This window comes from Megascapheus bottae, chromosome 5, assembly GCF_031878675.1.
Source record: "Megascapheus bottae isolate mThoBot1 chromosome 5, mThoBot2.hap1, whole genome shotgun sequence".
NCBI classification, from domain to species: Eukaryota; Metazoa; Chordata; class Mammalia; order Rodentia; family Geomyidae; genus Megascapheus; species Megascapheus bottae.
The window spans coordinates 51,333,843-51,346,892 of record NC_143513.1 but is presented as its reverse complement, the minus strand read 5'-3'; the positions used below and the strand labels follow the sequence as shown (position 1 = coordinate 51,346,892).

The window sequence follows — 13,050 nt, the reverse complement described above, 5'->3', positions numbered from 1 at the left end:
ACAAAAGGAAAATATCAGTAAAATGCTGATACTACACTAGTAAGTGTAGTAACCTTTATGTTAATTAACACAAAGGCTGTCTACAATTTCTGTCTCAAGTGTATTTCAAAATACATGTGAGCTTTGTCCAACACCCTCAGTTTTACAGAAATTTAACAAGGATCATTGTAGGAAATTTAGCAAGGATCATTTATCAACAGCCCTACTCTGGTCTTCAAACTAGTTCTTTATTTTCTTCTAATGTCTTCTCTAAAGTTTAAAAAATACAATCATTATAAACTATCGCTTCAAAATTAAGACATACCAAAATCAGATAGAATTTAGTGAATGGAAACATATAGTTACATCTTTACATATATATATATATATTTATATATAAGACAGGTATAGGTTTTGTGTAAAAATTTAATTAACAACATTTATAAAATGGATTACAAATTTAAAAGGTAATATACACCATTTTCAAATTGGGAATTCTATCACTACTATCAACAATAAACATAGTCAAATAGGTTAATTTGTGGCTGTCATATGCCAAAGTTATCATGAAAAAATAAAATGGTAATTTATGCTGTTTTCTAAATTAAATGTTTATAATCTTACACTAAGCGTTGTTGAAGCATTTAGGCTTAGAGAAGAATCTTTACCCACAATTTAAAATGTACCTTCTATTTTTTTGTCAAGAAACAACTCTACTTTAAAATGGGACCCTTTTTTCCTGCATCTTTTATTAAGCAACACTTTGTATCATGTTGTTTATTTACAAGCCACTACTAATTTTAGAAAATGCTATTTGCAGTGCTGAGATGACATTATGAATGATGTATAGACATGTTTTGACTAAAAAGCTCTGGAGCATATTAGCTAAGAATATCATTTAGCCGAAACAGTCTTGCTAATTCACTTCAATTTAAAACACATGAAAAAAATCAAAACAAGCATTCGACATACATAAGGAAACAAATAATTAGTGGTGGGAATAATTCTGTCTTAATTTTTGAATGATCAGAGAAACAATAAAGTATATTATTTAAAGTAATTCCAAAGATACTTATAAACCTTTGAAAGTATATTTTTTGCCAAAGCTAATAATAATTGCTAGGACTGGGTCTCATCCAAGTGCCTTGCAATCTGCCAATTGAAAATGTCCATTTGAATCTTGTATTATTTCACATATGAACTAAAAATACATATTTTTATCAAAACTTTCCCTCTCTAACATATAAATTAGATGAACTACATTGCCTAAAAACTGTCTGTAATACCTAGCACCTAAAACCAGTTATGCCCTGTGTCATGTTAAGTTTATAATACTTTGGTAATTATTTCTAAGAATAAGCTTATAGTTACATCAAATAATTCTTAGAAACAATATTATGTAAAAATAGTGCCATATGTTTAAATAGCATAATGTTCCTGATGAATAATCTAAAAAATGAATAAATGATTAAATCTGCTTATGATATGATAAACAAAAAGAAGGTAAGATGTACCAGGTCACACTTAAAAGAATCGGTGATTCAAATACACTTCAGACAACCATTTAAAAGCGTATTTCCTGAAGATATCTTGAGTAAACTGGTCACATATGTGCATGCTAAGTACATGCATGTTATGTTCCCTAAGGCGTATATCCCTGTATGCGCTAAAAGTGGAGATGAATTGCTCACATTCGTGCTCTTTCATGTGCACAGGAACAAACCCATTAGCCATACATAGGGCTGGATTCATTCACGGTAGATGAATTCTGAACACAATTCACGGATCATGTATCGGAGCTTACCTTACTCTTCAATTTTTGAATCTCTGCTTCTGTAACTGCATGTTTGATTTGCAACTGAAAAATTGAAAAGAAAAAATTCTCAAGTACTATATTTTAAAATCTTTATCCGCTGGGAGAATACCTTATATCATAGTAAAATGCCTAGCAAAAAGTTCTGCAGTGCAGCAAGTTGTAAATGAAACGTCTAGTGTGTTAAAAAGGAATCAGAAGGTGCAAACTAATTAAACACAGGGTTTATGGTTCACACTCCTAACATCAGATTCGGTTACCAGTTTAATTGCTAGATGGAGGGTAAAAAATAAGAAAACACGTTTCTGGCATTATTTGCAGCTCTTCCTTTATGATTTGAGTGTCCAGGTACTGTTTGTTTGCAGAGCCTAGCTGGCTGAAATGCAGATAGCCTCTAAATAAGCCGGTGGAAGGCAGAAGGAACATTCAATTCCACATCTAGAAGAAAGGTGGCGCTGTGGATCTGTGAGTAGCTCGCACAGACAGACCAGCAAGCCCCCTTCAGCTGCAAAGCAGCAAAGAGGATGCGATATATATACATATGTATATAATATATGCCGAAATCTTAAAAAGATATTTTTAAACTTTTAATTTCTAGCGTGTTGTGGTAAATATCTGGATTCAGAGTTATGTCTCCCCAAATATCTACTTGTATTGGAGATACAGACCCAAGAAGCTTGAGTCCCCTTATGTTTGCTTTGGCCTGCCCCTCCCCCCACATTTTCTCCAAGAGGGAAGAACAATCAATGAATCATTCATTTCTGTAAGGGATAAATAAACACCTCTCGATTTAAGGAAAATAATCTGTAGGTTGACAATTTCTTCTCTGAAAACCCCAGAGCCGGATGACTTTGGAACTCCGGATTTTTCCTAAGCATATGCAATTTCCATCCGTTGCAACTAGCCCACTGCAGGTCGGCAGAGGCTTCAGCAACCAAACACATGAATGTTTTTTGCCACTAAGCATATGAATACTGCCTCTGAGTGAGGCATGAAAAGCCTGTAAACAGCATCCCATCACTTTGGTCAGGCTATGCCACAAATTGATTTGCCTGCAAACTTCTTTTTTTTTTAAAGCTGTTTTTCAGAGCATTTTGGAGGTTGAACTGTACAAGAAGGACTGAAAATTGTACTATTACTATAATCAAGTAACTCTACAAAGTTCTTTTCTTTTTTTTTTAATCTTCCCAGAAGCACAGCGAGGAATGTACTGGTAGAGGAATGAACAAAGTGCAGACTAGTTGGACTAGTGATGGGAACTTGGGAGCACCTCATAAACTCAGTGCCTTTTTGTGTAATTCCCTATCTCTACAAAGGAAAGAGGGAAAGATTTAGAAGTTCCATCAATTTAACATTCAGCCTAAACCCAAGGTCCAGGCTTCTTTACAGTGCTCTCTTCTTCTTGCTTTCTGTTCCCTTGCTTCTCTGGAGACTATGCAGTCTGCCCCACCTCCACACTGGTGCTCAGAGTGACAGTGAAATTATTATAAATAGATCTATGTCTCTTTGTATGGCTTTTTGTCACTTTCAGTCTTTCAGACCTGGTCATTCCAGCCATCTTGCTGAGGTCCCCACTACTCTATCATTACTGGCTCCTGAGGCTTCTGGGTGCTAATAATAAGTTTCTAGGCCAGAGACCTCACCCTCTTGATTTCTTTCTGATTATTCCCTTTTGGAAGTACAGGGTTTTGAAGGGAAGGACATGTTCTTGCTAAGCAAGCATTCTACCCCTTGAGCCATGCTCCAGTCCTTTTTTGTTTTGTTTAGTTTCAGTTACTTTTTAATAAGTAGAGTTTATGCCCATGTTGACCTGTAGTGCAGTCTTCCTATTTACACTGAGAAGCTGGGATAACAGAAGGGATTCTGGGAGTACAGAGCCATGTTCAGCTTTGTTGTTTGAGAAAGGAATCTTACAAATTTTTTTGGCCAGGTTGTCCTTGATTTTGCCAATCTTTGCCTCCTGGATTATTAGATTTTTGTCTACTGTATGCCAAGCATGTAGAGTTCCTGAGCTTTCTTTTGCTCAGACTGAATGAACTCATCTCAACTTACCATGTGCTAGTTACAGGGGTACAGGGCCATTAATCTCTCTCTTCCTTACTGATTATGTAGAGAGCAGGATACAAAAAACATGGGAGTATTGTCCTAAAATCCTACAAAATTCTCTTGCACCTCACTGAAGAGGTGTGTACCATTCAAAGTCCTCATCTTTTCAGAGCCTGACAATGCCAGTCCATTTAGCTGGATAGCCTTAACACCCAGTGAGCGTAATCGGGGTGCCTAAGTAAGCACACTAATAAGAATATGGGACTCACTGCAGATATAGAAACAGTGGAGTTTAGAGGTGTCAACAGACTAGGCCAAGTCTCCCCAGTGAAACACCATTAAAACCAGGACTAGAACCCACATGGCTTGGGTCTAATCCAATGCTATTTTCCTTAGGAAAGAAGGATAGCCTTAACAGGCACTTGTGGATGAGCTACCATGTACAAGATGCACATAGCATCCCCAATGAGTATCAGGCCAATATAAACAAAATAAAGACATTTATAGACATAAATACGTAATGTGAATAGACACACACATGGAATTATTTTTTATGGAGACACTACCCCAGGGTGAACATGCCAGGGCACCCAGAAAATCTACTCTCACAGACATCTATAATTGCTACTGACAAGAACTGCTGCAAATGGTTTTGTCTACTGTGTGCCAAGAATGTAGAGTTCCTGAATTGCCTTTTGCTCAAACTGAGTAAACTCACCATAACTTTCCATTAAGTGCTAGCTCCACGGTGTAGGAAATCTACTTAACTCCCATTATACTTTCTTTTTTTACCTATAAAATGCCATGCCTTGTGCCTTACAGTTTATAACCTTCCTTACTAGAAGGTTAAATGAGATAATCAGTGTAACCCACTGGTCAACACAGAATAATTCCTCAGTGAGGTTAGTCAGGATCACATGCAAAAAAATGTGTATGTCAAACTCATGTATGATTATCCCATTTTACTTCCCAGTTAAAAGTATTGAACCATGTAAAATATCACACCTGAAACAAAACTCATACCACTGGTTTTGTGTGAAGGGGAGCATGAAATCTGAAAGACACTTTTGACAGTGAACTTTACACTATGGATGAATGCCAGGCCTCGTTTTCTTGGTGATTAACTCCCAGGAGGGTAACCAAGTCTATAGCCTGCAACTTTCTTTTGCTCAGGTCACTGTGACCTCAGTAAATTGTTTCTCAAGGCTAGATGTGAGAAATGATGAGGCTGTTCCTGGCCTATAGGTGTGATACTTGCAAAACAATGACCCTGGAGGTAGATGTCATTGTTTCAGTATGTGGATGTTCTTGCCCTCAGTCAGTGTTATCATGAATAAATGAATAAGTAATAAAGTGAAATAAAAAATACTAAATGAGCTACCCTTCAGATAGCTACATCATTGTTGCAGTGTGTGGATATCCTTGCCCTAAGCCTGTATTACCATAAATAAATAAAAAAGAACTAAAAAATTAAGTAAAATAAAAAAATACAAAAGAACACATCCCTCAGATAACTACATCTCAGGTGATTCTGGGAGCAAAAGCAAAGGAAGCCTGCTTCTGGATATCTCCATTAGCTTTCTGTCCTCTAGGAAGCTTAGAATCTTTGCTTTGTTCCCTTCATTGTCTCTCAGATCCAGTTATAGGTCCAAACTTCCAAGTCAAGACTCGTGTGAGATACCTCCAACTCATAAAAGGCTGAGTTTACTCTAGACTATCTCCAAAAGATTACAGGTCAGTGTTTCTTGATATACATGACCACTCTCTTTAATCTTTTATGACATATTTACCATGGATGCCACAGATACCTATGTCAGGGTCTTAGCTGAAATAATCCTATGATTCCTACATTTACTCTGTATGAGAGTTTGCTATGTACATTTGCTCTTTTTATTTCTTTCAAATAGATGAATAATGGAGCATGAATGCACATGACTGAATCAATATAAACCAAATATAACCAGTAGAAAGAAATAACTTGAACAGAAATATACATATTCAGCCTGAACTTTTGCCTCCCTCTAATTATCTTGTCCAAGCATGGAAAGCATTATTTTTTGCCAGTCCTGGGGCTTGAACTCAGTGGAGCACTGTCCTTAAACTTTCTCAAGGCTAACACTCTACCATCTGAGTCACAGCACTACTTCTGGCTTTTTTTGTGTATTTAGTACCAAGGAATTGAACCCAGGGTTTTGTGCATGCTAGGCAAGTACGTTAGCACTATGCCACACTCCTGGCACTGGGAAACTTTGTGTGTGTATATGTGTGTGTGTGTGTTCTTTTTTGGTGGGTCATGGGGCTTGAACTCAGCCTGGGCACTGTCACTGAGCTATTTAGCTCAAGGCTACTGCCCCTACTCTTGGGCCTGGATGTTGTCCCTGAGCTCTTCAGCTCAAGGCTACTGCCCTACCCTTGAGCCAAGACCCACTTCCTGGGAAACATTACCTTTATAGGAAAGATGGAAGAGCATTCTGGTTTTATTTTTTTTTTTAATTTTATTTTATTTTTCCTTTTCAGCTCGTGCTGGAGTTTAGATTCAGAGCCTGGAGACTGTCATTTGAGCCACAGCTGTATTTTATGCACTTTTCTTTTCTGGTGGTTAACTGGAGATACAATTCTCACTGACTTTTTGCCCAGGCTGGCTCAGATTCTCAGCCCCTGAGTAACTAAGACAACAGGCATGAGTTTCTGTTCTCAGCTTGTATCAGAAATGTCATAATCAGGTAAGTAAAACATTCTCTGCACTTTCTTTACAAAGGCAACCATAACTGCATTTGCACAGAACTTTCTACAGAGATTTCAGAATTCAAATTTCACAATTATTTTTGGGAGTACTAGACTGATGTCTGTTTGGCCCACACTAAAAGCTGCACAATACACAGAAACACAGCTGCATTGGCTGACATAGTGGGGCTGTTAAAAAGGAGCTCCGATCTTTGCCTGGGCCGTTTGTGCTCAGAGGTGGAGATATGGTTACATTAAGTCAACGAGCCCCCACTATGAAAATTATCTGCAAGAGGCTGGTTGACAGCTGCCATAATCTAGTCCTGACGTCACCACAGGGAGCAACCTCTCTGCACAGGCCCTAAGCTCAGTCCCGAGAAACTGATGCTAAGTGATGAACATTCTGGATGTTCATGGCCTGTATTTATAGTTCTTTTCATTATTTATTTATTTATTTATTTATTTATTTATTTATTTATTTATTCGTGGTACTAGGGTTCAAATTCAGCACCTTCCAGTAGCTAGGCTGGTTCCCTAGAACACGAACCATGCTTTGGGTTTTGCTGGTTGTGTTCAAGATACGGTCTCATCAGTTTTTCTGCTAAGCTAGTTTGGAATCTTGCTACTTCTGTTCTCAACTTCCCTAGTCAGTAGGGATGACAGGCACAAGCCAGAGGCATCCAACTTACAGCAACTTGTAAAATAAAGATATATATTTACCACTAGATAGGCAAGGATGAAACCTTCTCTCCTAGTTCACGGTAACTCTCACAAAAACTCCTTCACTGACACTTTTTTGGACTTCTTTTTCATAGCATTAGGTAAACAAAATAATCCTAGGTGTGGACTTCCTCAAAAGGAATGTTTTATTGGTGCTCACCAGCTGTAAGGGTGGAGCATTGAGGGGCTTCGCTGGGACTGTGTGGGAAGATGGGACCAGGCTAGCAGGTATGGATGCAGTCTCTCTCATTTTCCTGCTAGCTTGTCAGGGAAATCACATTAAGAAAATCTTGCAGCCCCCAATAGGTTAGAGTTCACCTACCAGTCAAACTAAAGGAGAAAAGCAGACACTAACAGTCGGCCACCTGTGACTCTGAGGACAGGAGGCCATTAGATGCCATGACCCTCACTATGGAGAGCCAGTCTCTCCAGTGGGGGAAAGGTGGATTCCCTCCATAGTCTTGATCAGCAGTGGGACCTCACCTCTGTCTAAGCTCATCAATGTACCTCACTAGTTCACACCTCACGACCAGAACAGGGGAGAAAGGAGAAAGGACACAGACAGGCTGTACTAAGTGGCCACAGAATGCTTCCAGACTCAGACCCAGGAGTAGAAGCCAGAGTGAATGATCTTCAGCACTTGTATTCATAGGCATGCCTGCTCTGCTTTACTTCATCTGTCTTGGTAAATGAAGAGTTTTGTATCCATAGTTGGCAACTATTCACATTTAAAAATTACAAATTACATTTCTAGACACATATCAAAGTAAATAAGGAAGCCAGGACCTTGAAAACACAAATAAGCAAACCTGTGAAAGTGCTGATGGGCCCCACAAGTTACAAAGAATCTGACAGTTACCCTTGGAAAACCACAGATGGAAGAAAGGTGAGCAAAGGATGAAGAAAGGAAGGTGAAGCATTCAGGAAGAGAACGAAGTCAAGTTCATTTCTAAAGAGCACAAATAAATTGGAATTTAAAGCATACTTAAACGCAAAGGATATGGAATGACATTGATAGAACAGAGTAAATTTGAGAAACAATCCCAGATAAGGGAAAGGGAGATACAGCGTATCAACCCATACACACACACACACACACACACACACACACACACACACACACCCAAATCAACATGGAAATATACTAAGAACTGGTGCTATGTTTCTAGAAAAGTAAAAAGTAGAAAATGAAGAAAATAGTAATGGACTAAATTGAAAATAAAATATAAATAAACATAGAACAAATAAAACCTGTTAGGAGGGAAAATATCAATGAAAGGAGACCAACAGAAGAACCTGTAATTTAAAAATATTAGCTGCAGGTTGACAAACATCCAAATGATAAGTTGAGTTTTCCTTTATGATTAAAACAATGAAGTATGCCTAGTACATTTTTCAGGGGAAAAAGTTTAGGAATCTAGTAAATTATAATTTCTATGTCATAATAATTAGGATGTCAAAGCTCATGGAATATCTAATATGTTATTTAAAGGCATTTCAAGACAAAGAAATAAGAAAAACTTGAAAATTTAAAAATCAAGAAATGATGCTATAAAAAGAATAATAGTGGAAATTGATTAACCAATGAATGTATTACATATAGTATATAATAAATATATTATAATGCAATCTAAAAAGTAAGTTTGAAAAAATGTAGCAAATTTCTGAGTGTGCTGCCACACAAAAGGCAAGAGGATAGAAATTTCATGGCTATCCTAGGATATATAGGGATTTTGAGAGAATCACCTGGACTATAGAATGAGTCTTTGCTTAAAAACAACTAATAGACTGAATCAATAATCTGTCTTGGAACCAGACTGTATCAAAAATTTCCATATGTAGCATTCAAATGCTATTGTTTGCCTTTAAGTTTTAAAGATACAGAAATAGAAAATATTTTTAAGGAACAATATAAAAGAAACCAACAAGAAAAAAATGTAAGCAATTAGACCTCCAATAATCATTTAGGTGAGCTTAAATTGTCAAATTCCCTTGAAGATTCTATCCACAGGCCAGGAGTTTGGCCTAGTGGTAAGAGTGCTTGCCTAGCATGCATGAAGACCTGGGTCGATTCCTCGGTACCACATACATAGAAAAAGCCAGAAATGGTGCTATGGCTCAAGAGGTAGGGGTCTAGCCTTGAGAAAAAACCCAAGGACAGTGTTCAGCCCTCAAGCCTCAACTGGCAAAAAAAAAAAAGAAAGAAAAAGAAAAAAAAGAAATGATTCTATCCATGACTATATTTATATTTCTAAAAGTTACAATAAAGGAAAGCACCAAAATAGGATTTTCTAATATTGTGTGCATTTATATGTATTTATATACATACATTATCTTCAAGTCCTTATTTATCAACTGACAAAAACTCTTATTACAAACTGCTAATGAAGCAGAACATAGGTGCTTCCAGATATCTGGAAAACTAAAGATCTAAATCAACCAGAAATGGAGACCAGCATTGTAATTAACTTTCAATCTTCTCCACAGAAGTGCTCATCTGGAGGTAACTCAGGGATGGTCTATCTCCTGCCCTGAAGCTGTGATCGCCTTGCCACTAATTTAATGACACCAATAATTAAATTAGTATCAGCACAAAGATGTTGGGGAGTTAACACCAGGGCAGCAGCCATAATCTCATTATTGTTAGGATAGGAGGAAAAAAGAAGGATTGGTGAGATGGAAATAATCATTCTGTAAAGGCTATATTCACGAATATTTTTAACTATTCTAAGGTTAGAAAAAAAAAATCTAGTGGGAGGAAAAGAGGTAGAGGACAATATGCTATAATTATTATTTTGATAAATGACAAAAGTATAGATATTCAACTGCTTTACGTAGTGCTAAAAAAAGACTCTAAGATTGAACCAAAGTAAGTCAGGAGAATTAGATATTTCTAATGGCAAATAAGCATAAAGATTTTTTTAAATGAGACAGATAAAAAGTGAAAGAAATGAATAAGATGCCAAGCCAAAGTACTAATCCTAAAAGGACTAAAGCAAGTATAAATAGATTAAACTCATTAATTAACTGACAGAGACTCCAGGGTATTTCGTATAAAACTGAGAGTCAGGAATAGGTTTTCTGAAGGAAGCATGTTCAAACAAATGGATTTGGAATGTATAAAAATAAAGGGATAGAAAAATGCAGATGTCATGCAATACATTACAGTAGTGTGTAGTAAAAGTAGACCCTTATAGCAAGCTACAACAAAATAAAGTTCAATATGTCTAGGAAATTAAAAACATCACAGAACATTTGTGTTAAATAGGAAATCACAAGAGAAATAATTATAAAACATGTAACAATGATATTCTAGAGGTAAAAACTGACACATAACTAAAGCAATATTCAGAAAAATTCAGAAAAGATACAGTTTCACTACACTTAACTGAATGCAAGAGATATTAAAAAATAAAAAGTGCAGATTGACAACAGAAAGATAGAAATGGAGATACTAATCAGGAGCAATATTCTCTTTTTTAAATATAAAAAGAAACAATATGAATGCCAAAGCTAGTATAACAGATAAAGTCCTTGAGACTAAAAGTCAAAATATTCTAGTGAGGAAAAGAAAGAATATAAAAGAGAATTTTTTAGTGATATTAAAGTAACAATATTTAAAAAGTACTGTTATAAAAATAAATATAAAAGTCAAACATGTAAAAACCTTAAAATGCCAAAATTATGGACCTCCAATTTCAAACATAATAGCTACTTAAAAGTATTTCGAAATCTCCCCGCATTAACAGATTATTTATAATTGAAAAAAAAAAACTTTTGTGAGCAGTCAGTAAGTCTCTTGTGTAAGTTACTTCTGAAAAAACAATTTTTTTCTAATTTATAGTGTTGTTAATATAATCTTTGTTTCTGCATTTGATAAATTCATTTTATTCAAATTTTCTATTATGGTTGGTTATTGATGGAACTAGGAGAGGGTGTTATGTAATTGTTCAAAAGATCAGGAAAAAATGCTTGGGTTGAATCGATATATTCTGAAAACTTGAATTAAATGATTCAAGGTGAGAAAGAAGTCAGTTAATTTACCTACTTACAATAAATTTCAAAGGGAATGTTAAAAGTTATTAATAAAATGATTCAAACATTGTCTTGAATAAACTGTAAGTAATGGAATTCTTAAAAAGAAAAGTTAGAATAGATGTGATTTGCTCTAAGCTACACTGAAGACAGATGAGACGATAGAAGAGTAGAAAGGTCCCCAAAAGCCCTGGTTGTAAAAGACAAAAATTCTGTGGCAAATAACTTGATCCACCAATCAGAGAAAAATGGGCAAATGAACATTATAGGGCCAATCAACCTGCTAACAATATCATTGGGAAAACTGCATGGGATTCCTGTCTTCATCATACAATCAATTCTCAGTCCACACTCGAAACCACTCTTTCATTGTTTAGGCTGCCAAGGACTACAGCAAGACCAAGATGCAATCATGAGCAGAAATAAGAGCACAAGGTCTACTAGGGCTCTATGTCAGCCTATGTGCTTTGCCTAGCAGTATTCTAGTTAAAGTAGTTATCAGAAAACTGTAAAGATTCCAATACAACAGAATCCATCTCCACAGCAATTCTGTGAGAAGTGCCTCCTGGTATTGGACATGTCTGTGTCCCACACAGACAAACGGGGGCATAGACTGAAGTTATGAAGAAGTGCCACGTAATCACTACCAAGAGAATCTCCTGAAGAAATACATGACTATGTTAAACACAAAGCAAAATTACATGTGATGTGCTAGGTGTGTCTTGTTATAAAAGTATACCTTCAATTTTTTTAAACCAAAATTATATTTTTTTTAAATCCATAAGTTTGGTTAATCAGGTAAAAAATAAATCATCCATGTCATTCAGAATGGGTTATTCATGCAGCTGTTTACCTTAAGGTTATCAAACTTTTTTTTGCGGAACTGTAGATAGTAAATAATATAGCATTTGCAGGCCAACCCTTTTGCTGTTGTGGCATAAAAATAAGTCACAAACAAATATAATGATGGCCTGACTGTGTCTGGATACATTTCATTCATACTTTTTTAAAAAGGCAGTAAACTAGATTTTTTCCAGTGACATCTTGTTGACATCTGGTCTAGCCTAGATCACACAGTTATCAACAAATGATGCCTATCTAAAAGACTACTGATGGAACCTGGTAGAACATGAAGGATCAATGTATTACTGCTACCTTTTACTCTCATTCTATAAAAGAAGGAGCACCCTCCTTCTAGCTCTATTGTCTACTAGAGACAAGAGTCATAATATCCTGGCAAAATGCAGTAACTATGTCATAGGCCCTTATTAGCACACCACCTTTAATCCCACCATCTCCAGTATTTATTGAAGTTGAATTAAGACATTTGAGGGAATTTTTCTGAAAGAACATACTCTTCTACATAACCAATATTCTTGGATCAATCAGCTGCAGAGAAAAACCTTTTCCTCCCTACCAGCTACATCCTGAAGAATGGTCTCCCTTGCAGACTGACAAATCATGGGTGCTGTTTTACATAGTAGGTTGCCAACAGTTAATGTGGAAGATGACTTTACAGGTTTAGTGACATTTATACATGCAGGATCTATTTCTCTGACAGCCCCTTGCCTCAGTAGGCTGATCTCAAACTTTGAGATGGTATCACGTAGCATCTCTGCCTGAGTTTGACTAGGAGAACTCAGTAGGAGTAGAATAGTGCTGGAGTTGTGGGGTCCGCAATATCCTTGCCAGTGGATTTAGTGTTTTGCAGTGGCTGCAATGTACAAAGCTGT

The 13,050-nt window shown here is 36.4% G+C and overlaps 1 protein-coding gene across 1 annotated transcript in view; it reads right to left on the bottom strand.

Annotated features, from left to right (window-relative positions):
• Ppp1r9a (protein phosphatase 1 regulatory subunit 9A) overlaps positions 1-13,050 on the bottom strand; it is a 268,149-nt gene that overhangs the window by 51,092 nt on the left and 204,007 nt on the right. The window contains 1 exon segment of the mRNA XM_090333138.1: positions 1,784-1,837. Coding sequence (XP_090189264.1) covers positions 1,784-1,837 — 54 coding nt within the window.